At 33.3% G+C, this 14,748-nt stretch overlaps 1 protein-coding gene across 3 annotated transcripts; it reads left to right on the forward strand.

Moving 5' to 3' along the window:
* Positions 1–14,476, forward strand: LOC109341279 (cyclin-D3-2-like). 3 transcript variants are annotated; one of them, XM_019579144.1, is made up of 5 exons: positions 1–678; positions 1,113–1,314; positions 1,451–1,581; positions 1,694–1,998; positions 14,318–14,476. In XM_019579144.1, the coding sequence occupies exons 1-4, from the start codon at positions 154–156 to the stop codon at positions 1,982–1,984; spliced, it is 1,149 nt and encodes a 382-aa protein (XP_019434689.1). In that variant the 5' UTR covers positions 1–153; the 3' UTR covers positions 1,985–1,998; positions 14,318–14,476. The 3 variants fall into 3 exon arrangements, with proteins under 3 accessions (XP_019434689.1, XP_019434688.1, XP_019434687.1); XM_019579143.1 differs by lacking the exon at positions 14,318–14,476 and adding an exon at positions 2,036–2,255; XM_019579142.1 differs by lacking the exon at positions 14,318–14,476 and having other exon boundaries at positions 1,694–2,255.
* Positions 14,477–14,748: the final 272 nt, after the last annotated feature.

Raw genomic sequence — 14,748 nt, forward strand, 5'->3', positions numbered from 1 at the left:
TTCATTACTACATTTGTCTCTCTCTAATTGACTGTCATTCACTGTTACCGAGTGAGAGAAGAAACGTATGCAAAGATGAAAATGGCTCTGCTTTCTTTCTCTTTTGTACAATGAAGAAACCTTTCATTTTCATCTTCTCTCTAGAAGAAGAAGATGGCTCTCACAGAACAACAATCGCAGGATTCACATCAACAAACTCCCTCAATCCTTGATACCCTTTTATGTGAAGAACAACACACCTTTGAGGAAGAAGAAGAAGACGATTTTGTTTCAAAGGGTGTTGATTTTGAGACAAAAAATGATGATGGGTCTTCATTATCAGTGATAAAGTTTCAATCTTTGCCTTTGCTTTTGTTGGAGAATGACTTGTTCTGGGAAAATGAAGAGCTTGTGTACTTAATCTCCAAAGAGAGAGAAACCCATCTGAACCATTTGATTTCTGATGGATTTTTAGATGAACACCGTGTTGAAGCTGTGAACTGGATTTCTAAAGTTTGTGCACATTTTGGGTTCTCTGCTTTGACCACTGTTCTTGCTGTGAATTACTTTGATAGGTTCATAAGAAACCTTAGGTTTCAGGATGATAAGCCATGGATGTCACAGCTCATTGCTATTGCTTGTTTGTCCATTGCTGCCAAAATGGAAGAGATCCATGTGCCACTCCTTTTGGAACTTCAAGTATGTTTTTTAATGAAGTCTAGGTGTTTGTTAATATGATAACTTTGTTTTGTTTTATATGTTTTGTGTACTAGCATTTGTCTTTACATGTAGGGGTTTTTGTGTTTTGATTTGATGGAGGAATCAAGGCTTGCGTTTGAAGCAAAGACTATATACACATATTGTGTGTTTCTGTACTAGTATTGGTGGTTAAATGTAGGGTGTTTTTGTGTGTGTTTATTAGGTTTGAGGAATCAAATTTTGTGTCTGAAGCAAAGACTAAACGGCGTGTTTGTGTACTAGCATTGGTGTTTAATAGTATTTGGTTGTCACCTGTGTGTTTTTTCCGTAAGTATGGAGAATAAAATTGTGTTTGAAGCAACAACTATGTAGATTATGTTTGTGTATTAGCGTCAGTGTTTAAATGTAGGAGGATTTTTGTGTCTTTTAATTAGGTCGAGGAATCAAGTTTTGCATTTGAAGCGAAGACAATACAGAGAATTGAGCTCATAGTGTTGTCTGCTCTTAATTGGAGGATGAGTCCAGTGACCCCAATTTCCTTCTTTGAACACATTGTCAGAAGGCTTGGTTTAAAGAGCTGCTTGCATTGGGAGTTTCTGTCGCGTTGTGAGCGAGTTCTTCTTAATGTCATTGCAGGTAAGAAATATTACTTTGTAGTTTCTACTAATGCTAATAAATGAGATCCTTGATTGTAAATATTCATGTTAAAACCAATCAGAGTCATGCCACGTAGATTACTGATATGTGCATACAATGTTACAATTTATTTTAGATTCAAGGGTTATGAGTTATCTTCCTTCTACGCTGGCTGCTGCTACAATGGTCCATGTTATTAAAGAGATTGAACCATTTAATGCAACTGAGTATGTTGATCAATTTCTGGGTTTACTCAAGATTAGAGAGGTTTGTCTCTTAAACTTCATTGGTTCCGTCTTTCTACCTTAAATATATTTCTTGATTTTTCAAATCTGCTATTGATTTAAGGAATAATTGAAAAATGATGGTTATCTAACAGGAACAAGTGAACCAGTGCCACAAACTCATACTGAAATTATTAGTTTGCGATGAAGGCATCCACAATCTTCACCCGAAACGGAAGTGCCTATCTGAACCAAGTAGCCCAGGTGGTGTCATTGATGCATCTTTCAGTTGTGATAGCTCAAACGATTCATGGGTCAGTGCATCATCAGTCTCGCATTCACCAGAGCCACCGTTCAAGAGGAGTAAAGCTCAGGACCAGCAGATGCAGTCGCCTTCTGTTAATCATGTGTCTATTGATGTTCTTAATTTCCCTCATCAACAATGAGCTTAGTATTTACTGCAATCATGGTAGCTTTCTTTTGCTTAAATCTGGTAGTTATGTTATTGAAATGCAACTATATCATGTTCTAGTTTTATGCATTTCTGGCCAAACATTTGAAAATGAATGAGCCAATAAGGCATAGACTGAGATTCTCTCATCCACCTTGCTGTTTGAGGTGAAGCAGGGATCTAATACTGAGTAGACAGATGAGTTGTAAACTTGTAATTCTACCTTGAGTTATCTTTCCAGTGCAATTTTTATATCTTAAATATGATTTTTTTTGTCAATAAGCAATATTAATAGGTTTCCTTTGTTTATCACTTCCAATCTCCCCCTTTGTGAAGAATAGGAACTGTGAATGGAGATTTCTAATCAAAGAGGGGAATGGTCCTTTCTCCTTGGGGTTAGTTTGGAAGTTGGATTTTGGAGGAAAAGGAAGGGAAAGGGAAGATTTGAGAGACATGAAATACAGTTGTGAGATGACTCTCAAGCCTTCTCTTTCCCTTCCTACTCCTCCAAAATCCAAGTCTCAAACAAACCCTTAATGATACATTGGTTAGTTGGATAAATGAAACTCTTGTAGAAGATGAAACCAGACCTAATAACAAATAATATCCCTCTAGCTCTAGGTAATGGGATGCTCCCATGTGAGGGTGAGCCTAGGTGCCACGTTATGGTTGTTGCTGTCTTGTGACTTGGAAGTTATGTGTTCAAATCCTTGAAACAATTATTATGGGGTAAGACTGTATATATACCTTCCGCATATCTCATTAGGTGAGAACTTTGTGTATGAGCCTCTTACTTGGTAAGGTTAGAAGAGGGTAAATATACTCAACTTTATTCTTACAATTATAGAGACTATATCTAAGATTTAAACTTGTGTCCCGGATGTTACAAGGTGACAATAACCTTATTAAGTTGTGCTAAGGCTGAACCTCTAGATTGGCATTGAGTAGGCCTAGTCATATTTTACATTTTCCCACCTTGACAATATGAACATTGAACTTAAAGTACCACAGTAAGTATAAAATTAATTATGAACTCTATGTATAAACATTGGTTATCTCTCCACTTACAAATAATTTAATTCAATGGTGTTGTCATGCCATATATTAATAAGAGAAAAATGTGTACACTGACAATATATGAGTTTTATATACCGTTATTGTATCATATATCATTCATATTCAATCATTATTGATTCTTAAAAAAAGTAATCCAAATGAATATGTAGTGAATATGTATAAATCTTTATATGGACAATGTATAGATATTACAACTGAAGATACATGTTCATGTGAAAGCACAAAAATCAATCTTAGGGAAAGAGAACTAATGTGAACACTTACTTTAAGTTAATCTATACCTAGAGATGGGATTCAAACCTAGCTTGCTTTGAGCTTTTGTCATTATCATAAAGTGAACTGGAAATGCATTTAGCAAAGGATATAAGGAAAAATGTGTTAAGATGAGTTTTCATCCTGTTGGGGCACTTGACCTTAACAAATATAGTTGATGAGTGGTTAAAAGAACTATTTTTGGTTGGATGAATTATCTCTTAACCTTCAGGACTCTTGTCTGATTATTTATGTTTGGAAAGTGATAATTGAGCAATGTTGGCAATAGAGTTTTCCATTGGAAACAGTTGAAAATGGGTTTTATGGACTCAATAAAGACCCACCAGTACCTAAAAGAGATCAAAGGGTATGACTTAAAAGCTCTAGACCAATTTTCTGAAAATGACTGCCCAAGAAAGAGTAAACCTCTTATTTTTTTGTGAGGTTGCTTTGTTCCTACTGTGGTTATGGTTCCCTATATGTTGTAAATGCATTAGAGCATCTCCATTGCTTTATTATTATATCATTCTTATTGAAATAAGAACATTTTTCTCTCATTTGCCAATGTAAGATTTTATTTATTTATTAAGAATACTTATTCAACAAGAATATTATTATAGTTATTCTTATCAAAATATGTGAACCCAAAAGGGAAAAAAGAGAAGAGAGAAATTGTATGATTGGTTGTTGGAAAAGATGATAAACCTAAGTAAGAATAAGAATAATGTTTGTCATTGTAAGAAAAAAATAGATGTTATTCTTAATTTCTAAGAATGTTATTAAATTATAAAATATTGTACATGACTAAGATGAATGTGATATTTAGAGATGCTCTTAAATCCACGGTTAGGCTTTGCTAGAGGCCACAACATAAGGCATCGTATTCTGAGTGATATGATGAGCTGTGCTTAAGAGTCAAACGTGTTAGTTACTTTCAACTTTCAAGTGCTATCTCTAATCTTTAGAAGTGCCGGGGAAAAGTTAGAAATTCTTGATTAATTGGTTATGAGATTTAGGGTTAGTTTGAGAGTTGAATTTTAGAGGGTAAGGAAGGGAAACAGAAGACTTGTGAGTCATGAAATATATTTGTGAGATGACTTTCAATCCTTTTTTTCCCTTCATTCCCCTCCAAAATTCAACTCTCAAACAAACACTTAGTGAATAATGTTCTAGTTTTAACAAAATAATCATCCTTCACATATTCACTTAAGTACCCAAAATCTCACCAAAAACAAACTGTAAATAATTTAATCCTCAACAAGATAGGAGACAGATAGCATAACTTAATATATAGCCTGTATCTTAGTAAGTTTGTGTTTGTCTTTAGTGGGGTTTTTACATGTCTCTACAAATGTCTGAACCATATAAGTTAAGATTTTATCATCTTTTCTTTAATAGGTGTTGTTTTCATTTTCCTCTATAGTATATTGATTCTTAATTTAAAAATAGTGAAGTATAAGATTGACAAATGATGCACAAGTTAAAAATAGAGATTATTCATAAAGAGCAATTATAGTTCACATGTGTGATACAAACCTAAAAAGTGAGTAGTGGTTGAGCAACAGCTATAAAATTTTGTTTTCTATATATTTTAGGTAACATGTCAAACAGACTAGTACTTCTGTTTCTGCATTGTATGAGCTGAAATTTGCAAGTTCATAAAGCAAGAAATATCACAAAAAATTGTCTTGGTTATCCCAATGAAGTACCACTGCAGGCTAGAGAAACACATAGAAAAAATAGTTGTTATTTTAAGACACTCTGCCCAACCCTTTTTAAAAATTTATTATTTTTTTCTATTTTTGTTTAATTATCATTAGCGTGAGACATGACTTAGAACATTAGATCTTTGTTCACTTAGAATTTAGGAGAGCATATCTTCTATCTCACAATATGTGTCATGAGTAATAATTGGTCAGAAAAATAATTAATAAATATATTTTTAATCGAAAATAATTAGCTCATTATCCTAGGATGAAAGAATATCTATATTATACCAACTTTTTATTTTATAATTTTGATATATAAGTAAATTATTGAAGGTTAAAATCTTGTCCATTAATTTAGTTAATAGAGGTTCTAGACTCTAGCATTATTATCTAATAAACTAATTAAAATAGAGCTTTATAGGAAAACATGCTCTAGCATAAATGTTACCATGTGAGAAATATGCTAAGAAATGAAGATGATCTTTATGTATTTTTTTACATTAAAGGTGATGTATAATGTATGTTGAATGTGCATATAATATCATTCCCAGTAGACCAAAGTCAGTTCAAAATTTCGACTGTTGATATTATAAGTAAAATTGATTCAGTTGGTGATAGATTTTAAAAATCAACATATTCTAGTTGCACTACTCCCCCTCAATTTGTGCTTCCCCCTCACTTTTTGTTTGTTCAAAAAAGTATGAAAATATTTTTAGTTTTATGCTATGATTACATTTTTGTTTGCTTTATACATATAATGTGTGTTAGACTCTTGACGTTTCTTTTTTGATAAAGTCAAATGGGGAGAAAAGTTGGGAAAATGTATTTTCTGTCTAAAATTCTTTCAGGCACATAACTCCAAATCAAAGGGGGAACATACAAAATAAGGGGAGCATACTCAAGTCATGTCAAAATATTACAAAGTATGCTACTATCAAAAAACTATACTGTCAAGAAGATATTGGTTTGTGATCATCAAAAAGGGGGAGATTGTGAAGAAGATCTTGCTCCTGACCTTGACACAATATTGATAAAGACACCAACATCACATAAAGAAGAAAAGGAAGAATACTTATGAAGACAATGAAGATAAAGCTTGAAAGAATTTAGAATCTAAGTCTATATGTACTTCTATACTTATACTCTATAATATACAATTAGTAGTAATGCTCAAAAATATTTTAAATGAAAATTGAAAACTACAAGTATAAATGAAAAAAATTCAAAATATTGTGTAATAGGTTACTAGATCTAAGTAACAAGTTACTCTGACTAAGTAATAGGTTACCGAAATTAAGTAAAAGTTACATGAGTGAGAAACGAGTTAACCAAAAAAAACTGAATAAGGTAATCGATTACACCCATTTGAGTAATCGATTATACATTACAATAATCAGGTATTCAGTTGAACAAAATACTTGGGTAATGGATTACATCCTGTGATAAATCGATTACACTGTATGACAATCAATTATTCAGTGGACAAAATGTTTGGGTAATTGATTACAACCTTTGGGTAATCGATTACACTGTGTGATAATCAATTATTCAATTGAACAAAATGTTTGGGTAACCGATTACGTCAATGTTGTAATCGATTACTGAGAGCTGTTGCACCAGTTTTCATATTCAAACTGCACAAGATTTCACTTCAAATGAAATGGTTTCATTCCAATCAATTTATAACTTTTCATAGAGGTTCTATGGCTGATTGGAAAGCCTATTTAAAGGCATTTAAACTCGCAAACATAAAACAACTCATATACACAATCTAAACATTTCTGAAATATTTGTTCTGCACTTTTTGCAACTTGTTCTTAACTTTCAGATTATATTTTCTGAAGTTACTTCAAGTGTAGTTTTTCAAAGATATTCAAACTTTCTGAGCATTATTATTAAGTGTGTATAAAAGGTTATTGGATTTCAAGAGTTCATAGTTTCAAATCTTGTAAAGGCAATCCTTGCCATAGTTAAAGTTTTCTTCATTCAAATTGTTGAATTACTTTCTTTCACAAGGGTGTGATAAGAAAGGGGATAGAGTCACTTGGAAATGGTATTCTCCAAAGAGTGATATAGGTATTAGAGAGTGAGTAAGGTACAAGGAAATCTCGGAGTGAGAAATTGTAATTGTTAATCTTAATATCTAGTGAAGAAATCTATTGTGCTGCAAGAGTACTCTCCTCTCCCTTATCTCTTTAAATTTGTTTGATATTTTTCTGCATAACCTTTTCCGCTGCTACTAACTCCAACAATTGCAGAAAAATCTGTCAACGTTTTAAGATAACTAATTCACCCCCTCTTAGTTGCTATCTCAGTCTTACAATTGGCACCAAACATGTTTTTGAGTAATTTATCTCAAGTCTGATCCTGTATCTAAGATGGCTGCAAGATCATTTATGGGAGAAGGTTCAAACATCAATTGCCCTCCAAGCTTTATTGAAGAATGCTATGACTTCTGGAAAATCAAAATGAGAATCTTTATAGAATCTTAATATCTGGACATTTGGAATGCGATTGAGGATGGACCGTATGAACCCTTCACAATTGTCAATTGTGTAAGGGAAGTAAAGCCAAAATCTTCATGGAATGATGAAGACAAAAAGAAGGTGCAATACAATCTCAAAGAAAAGAACATCCTCACTTCCACACTTGGCATCGATTTTAGAGTATCAAACTACAAATCTGCTAAAGAAATGTGGGATACTATAGAAACTACACACGAAGGAACTGAGGAAGTTAAAAGGTCGAGACCCAACACACTCTCCAAGAATACAAAATGTTCCGTATGAAGTCTAGAGAGAAAATACTAGATTTACAAAAGAGATTTACTCACCTTACAAATCATCTCATTGCACTTGGAAAAACTTTATCAAACAGTGACTTGATCTTAAAAGTTGTAAGATCACTCACCAGAACATGGCAACCAAAATAACAGCCCTTTCTGAAAAGAAAAGTTTATCAAAAATGTTTGTGGCTGCTTTGTTTGGTAAATTGCACGAACACGAATTGGAACTCAACCAACTTGAGCAACATGAAGAGCATGAAAAGAAGAAGAAAAATATCTCTCTCAAAGCGAAGGTAGATAGATATGATTCATCAGGAGATGAATCAGAAAAGGAAGAGATGAAAGACATGAGTCTTTTTGTAAAGAAGTTCATCAAATTCCTTAAAAGGAACAAAGGCACTAAAACTGGACAAATGAAGAAATTCACTAAGAATAATGACTCCTCCACTTCAAACCAAAATTTCACATGTTTTGAATGTGGTAAACCCGATCAAATTAAAATGTTTAGTTGCTAATAATAATCATGATGCATGGTTTTGGCATAGGAGAATTGCTCATATTCATATGGTTCATTTGAATAAATTGATCAAGAAAGATTTAGTTGTTGGTTTACCCAAAATGAAGTTTGTTAAAGACAAACTATGTAGTGCTTGTCAAATGGGTAAACAAACAAAAACCTCTTTCAAACTTAAGTATATGGTTTCTTCCGATAGACCATTGCAATTACTACACATGGACATATTTGGTCCCTCAAGGACCAAAAGTTATGGTGGTAACTACTATGCTCTGGTTATAGTAGACGATTATTCAAGATATATTCTTGGACTCTATTTTTAGTTCATAAGAATGAAGTATTTAGCGCCTTTAGAAAATATGCTAAAACAGTTCAAAATGAAAATTCACTGAAAATTGCTGCTATAAGAAGTGATCACGAGGGAGAATTTCAAAATGCTTCTTTTGAAGAATTTTGTGATGATCTTGGTATCAATCACAATTTTTCCGCTCGTAGAACACCACAACAAAATGGTGTTGTAGAGAGAAAGAATCAGTCCTTAGAAGAACTTGCTCGTACAATGTTGACTGAAACTAATCTCCCAAAATATTTTTGGTCTAATGTAGTTAGTACATCATGTTATGTTTCAAATAGAATTCTTATAAGACCAATTCTCAAGAAAACCCCCTATGAACTCTTTAAAGGTAGAAAACCAAACATTTCTCATTTGCATGTATTTGGTTGTAAATGTTTTGTTTTAAATAATGGTAAAGAGAACTTAGGCAAGTTTGACGCAAAAGTCGATGAAGGACTTTTCCTAGGCTACTCTCTTACGAGTAAAGCTTATAGAATTTTTAACAAAAGAACTCTAGATATGGAAGAACGTTCATGTGTCTTTTGATGAAACCAATCCTATAATAAAGGATGAGCTAACTCTTGATGAAGAGGACTTGCTAAGTTCCCCTTTAACAAAATAGTCTTTTACCAATGCAACAACCAATACTGAGCATTTGAAAATGAATGATACTCTATCTTCTCAAGAAGAGCATATTCATTCTGATTTACCCAAAGAATGGAGAACTCATCGAGATCATCTTATTGACAAAATTATTGGCGATATAAGTAAGGGTGTCACTTCTCGTTTAAAGCTAAATGATGCTTGTTTAAACATAGCCTTCATTTCTCAAATAGAACCTTCCAAGATTGATGATGCAATCGAGGATGAACACTGGATTCTTGCTATGCAGGAAGAGTTAAACCATTTTGAGAGAAATGAAGTTTGGGAACTTGTTCATAGACCAGAAAATAGGCATGTTAGTGGAACTCGTTAGGTATTTCGTAATAAATCAGATGAAAATAGAATTATCGTTAGAAATAAAGCTAGACTGGTAGCACAAGAAGAAGTTATATCAAATGAAGCTATTCGGTTATTACTTGCATATGCTTGCTCTCTAAATTTTCAGTTTATCAAATGGACATAAAGAATGCATTTCTTAATGGTTATATACAAGAAGAAGTGTTTGTAGAACAACCTCCAGGTTTTGAAGACTTCAAACATCATTCTCATGTTTATAAACTAAAGAAATCTCTCTATGGTTTAAATCAAGCTCATTGTGCTTGGTACGATCGTCTAACAAACTTTCTAATTGAAAAAGGTTTTACTAAAGGAAAGGTCGACACTACTTTTTATTAAGAAAATAAATCATCATACTCTTCTTGTTCAAATATATGTTGATGATATTATTTTTGGTTCTACTAATGAGATTTTGTGTAGTGATTTTGGCAAAATGATGCAAGGGGAGTTTGAAATGTCTATGATGAGGAAGTTAAATACTTCCTTGGACTGCAAATCAAACAACTCAATGATGATATTTTCGTAAGTCAATGCAAATATTGTAGAGATTTGCTGTAAAGATTTGAAATGGATGACTGCGAGCCAATAGCCACTCCTATGGGTTCTGGTAGATACATCGATACATATGAAGCTAGAAAATGCATTGACATATCAAAGTATCGAGGTATGATTGGTTCCCTACTTTATTTAACTGCCAGTAGACCTGATATAATGTTTAGTGTTTGTTTGTTTGCTCGTTATCAATCAAAACCAAAATAATCACATTTAGTTGCTGTCAAAAGAATCATGAAATATCTACAAGGCACAACTCACGTTGGATTATGGTATCCAAAAGGAAGTACATGTGATTTGGTTGGATATTCAGATTCAGATGTTGTTGGATGCAAAAGTGAGAGAAAAAGTACAACTGGTACTTCTCATATATTAGGAAATGCACTGGTCTCATGGTCATGCTAGAAATAAGCTTGTGTTGCCCTAATGACTGCTGAAGCAAAGTACATAGAGGCAGGTAGTTATTGTGCCCGAGTGTTGTGGCTTAAATAACAATTACGAGATAGTGTCTTAGACTTAGGCTGCATTCCCCTAAAGACAATACTAGTGCTATAGATCTCACAAAGAATCCAGTAATGAATTCTAGAACCAAGCACATAGATATAAGACATTACTTCCTTAGGAACCATGTCCAAAACAAAGATGTGTCTGTAGGATTTGTTGATACTCATGATCAAATATCAGATATATTTACTAAACCCCTGACAAAAGAACCTTTTTATAAAATTAAACGAGAATTAGGCATTCTTGATGAAGTTTACTTGTCGTAAATGCTTGTATATGATTATATGTTTCCTACATTATTTTAATCTTATGCCTACTTGTACTTAAAATAGCTTAATTTTGTCCAAATTTTCATTTCTGGGGTATATAATCAATTACTTCTGGTAAATAATCGATTATCAGGCATTAGCATGCTTGAAAATTCGAAATTCTAGGGCAGTAACCGATTACTCTAGAGAGTAACCGATTATGACATTGAGCATGGACTTTCAGTAACTAATTACCCATCTGCGCATTCGATTACCTAAGGTTGTTGTTTGAAATCTGGAAATTTTCTATGTTGAGTAACCGATTATTCACTTTGAGTAACCGATTACTCTGGCCAGCATTTAAGTTTCCCTCCTCATTTTTCAAACACTTCTTCTTCCTCAAACCTCTCTTTTCGTGTTTACCCTAGTTTTGCTCTAAAATCTTCATTTTTGATCCATTTTGCATGATTTTTGAGTCGTTTCATTTACTTTTTCAATTCTAAACACTACTATTCCATAGATTTCATGTTTAGTGGCCTAAATTAAAAATCCCAAAATTTCTCAAAAACTCAAAAACCTAACTTTTCAAAAACCTCAATCAATGGCTTCATCATCAAGGGCTAAGAAGCAACGTACCAATGTGTCTCAAAAGAAGCAAGGTTCTTCAACTTTTGAAGCTAACCTTCTAGATTTGGCACGTCTTCTCACCAATGATGAACAACACAAAGTTTTCTTAGAACATTTCCTTGGACACTCCATATTTGCTCCTAATATGGTAATGTAGGTAACTTTGAGTTTGAAGATTTCCCTTTCCTTATTCTACTTAGGCAACAAGATCTTTTTATTTCTTTGAAGAATCAAATGCCTATTATCCTGAACTTGTTAAAGTATTTTATTGCAACTTGAACTTTAGGAAGAATCGTTTAACATCAAATGTGAAAGGAAAAGAAATTGTTTGAGATGTTAAAATCTTCAGGGAATTAGAACTAAGTAACGCTTCAAGGAATTAGAACTAAGTAACGCTTCAAGGAATTAGAACTAAGTAAAGCTTCAAGGAACTAACTAAGTAATTCTATCCTTATACTTTATTATATACAAATAGTAGTAATGCACAAAAGTATTTTTAGAGAAAATTGAAAACTACAAGTATAAATGAAAACAATTTTCAAAATACTGTGTAACAATTTACTATGACTACGTAACGGGTTACTAGAACTAAGTAACAGGTTACATAGTGAGAGACGAGTTACCCAACAAAAATTGAATAGGGTAATCAATTACACCCATTTGAGTAATCGATTACACATTGCAGTAATCAGGTATTCAGTTGAATAGAATACTTGGGTAATCGATTACATCCTGTAAGTAATCGATTACGCTGTATGATAATCAACTATTCAGTGGACAAAATGTTTGGGTAATAGATTACACTGTGAGATAATCAATTACTCAGTTGAACATAATGTTTGGGTACTCAATTACGTCATTGCTATAATCGATTACTGAGAGTTGTTGCATGAGTTTTCAAATTCAAACTACACAAGCTTTCACTCCAAAATAAAATAGTTTCATCCCAATCAATTCATACATTTTCATAGAGGTGCTATGGCTAATTGGAAAGCCTATTTAAAGACATTGAAACTCATAAACATAAAATAACTCATGTACACAATCTAAACTTTTCTGAAATACTTGTTCTACACTTTTTGCAACTTGTTCTTAACTTTCAGATTATATTTTATGAATTTGCTTCAAGTGTAGTTTTTCGAAGATATTCAAATTTTCTGAGCATTATTATAAAGTGTGTATAAATGGTTATTGGACTGAAGAGTTCATAGTTTCAAATCTTGTAAAGGCAATCCTTGCCATAGTTAAATTTTTCTTCATTCAAATTATTGAATTACTTTATTTCACAAGGGTGTGATAAGAAAGGGGATAGAGTCATTGGGAAAGGGTGTTTTCCAAAGAGTGATATATGTATTAGAGAGTGAGTAAGCTACAAGAAAATATTGGGGTGAGAATTTGTATTTGCTACTCTTGATATCTAGTGAAGAAATCTATTGTGATGCAAGAGTACTGGACGTATCCTTCGGTGGACAAGAAGGTGAACCAATATAAAAATCTCTGAGTACTTTCTTCTCCCTTATCTGTATAACCTTTTATGTTGCTACTATCTCCAATAATTGTAGAAAAATCTGTCAATGTTTTAAGGCAAGTAATTCACCCTCCTCTTAGTTGTCATCTCACTCTTACATTTATCACAAGAGTGTGATAAGAAAGGGGATAGAGTCACTTGGAAAGGTTGTTTTCCAAAGAGTGACATAGGTATTAGAGAGTGAGTAAGGTATAAGGAAGTCTAGGGGTGAGAATTTGTAATTACTACTCTTAATATCAAGTGAAAAAATCTCTTGTGCTGCAAGAGTACTGAATGTAACCTTCAGTGGAAAAGAAGGTGAACCAATATAAAACTCCTTGAGTACTCTCTTCTCATTTATCTCCTTAAATTTACTTAATATTTTTCTGCATACCTTTTCCGATGCTACTAACTCTGAAATTTGCAGAAAAATCTATCATAGATTTAAGACAACTAATTCACCCCCTCTTAGTTGCCATCTTAGTCTTACAAAAACTACCTAACTAACTCAATTTAACTAATAGACTTTGGCGTTTAAAAGCTAACTAACATTTGAAATTTGGAGGTTAAGTTTCGTTTTCTTCCTTGTGAAGGTAGGATGCTATGTTTCCTATTGATGATGGAGGCACGTGAAAATTAAGCATGCCAAGCTCTCAAATCAGAGAGTAAAAAGATGATGAGGCAAGGGCTTGGTGGAGATGTCAACAAGTTGAGATGAAGAAGAGATGGGGAGCAAGTTCAAAGTACAATTTCGAACTATTTCCCTTACGACATGTGAATCAATTTCAATTTGTTTGGTTCATTCATAAAATACTAGAATAACAGCAATGTGTATGGCATAATTGTTGTCGCAATATAAGGTCCCTAGCGAGGAGTGAGAAATTCCAAAATCTTTGAGTGAAAATAGAAGTCACTGAGCTTCACAAGAAGCCGTGACTAATGCTCTATATTCTGCCTCTGCTGATGACATAGAGACTATTGTTTGCTTCTTATTTTTCCCGGAAATAAGAGAAGCACCTAGGAAGAAACACCACTATATCACTGATTTTCTAATATCCAAGCAAACTCCCCAAAATGAGTTTGAGAATTCCATAAAAGTGGTATTGTTACTAGGGAAAAGAATGCCCACGGCTGGAGAATCTTTGAGATACTTTAGGTTTCGATAGGTATCTTAGTATTTACTGCAATAATGGTAGCTTTCTTTTGCTTAAATCTGTCAGTTATGTTATTGAAACACAACTATATCATGTTCTAGTTATATGCATTTCTGGCCAAACATTTGAAAATGAATGAGCTAATAAGGCATAGACTGAGGTTTTCTCATCCACCTTGCTCTTTGAGGTGAAGCAGGGATCTAATATTGAGTAGAAGCAGGGATTGAAAATGCGGTCTGCATTAGGTATTGCAGTCGCAACAATATGGATGCGGCTGACACCGCATCGACAATGCACCACAATTGCGATGTGAATGAAATTCACTTCAAATACCGCAACAGAACAGTGTTACGGCCGCAACGGGACGAATTCATAACTGCAATGTTGTTTTTTCCTATCATGTTCCGTTTTTGGCTTTCAATTTTCAAATTTAGTCATCTAACTTTAATGGTAGACAAGATTTCAAGACAAGTTTTTCCTAAAAAAAGTAAAAGTAG

This window comes from Lupinus angustifolius, unplaced genomic scaffold (assembly GCF_001865875.1).
Source record: "Lupinus angustifolius cultivar Tanjil unplaced genomic scaffold, LupAngTanjil_v1.0 Scaffold_420, whole genome shotgun sequence".
NCBI lineage: Eukaryota > Viridiplantae > Streptophyta > Magnoliopsida > Fabales > Fabaceae > Lupinus > Lupinus angustifolius.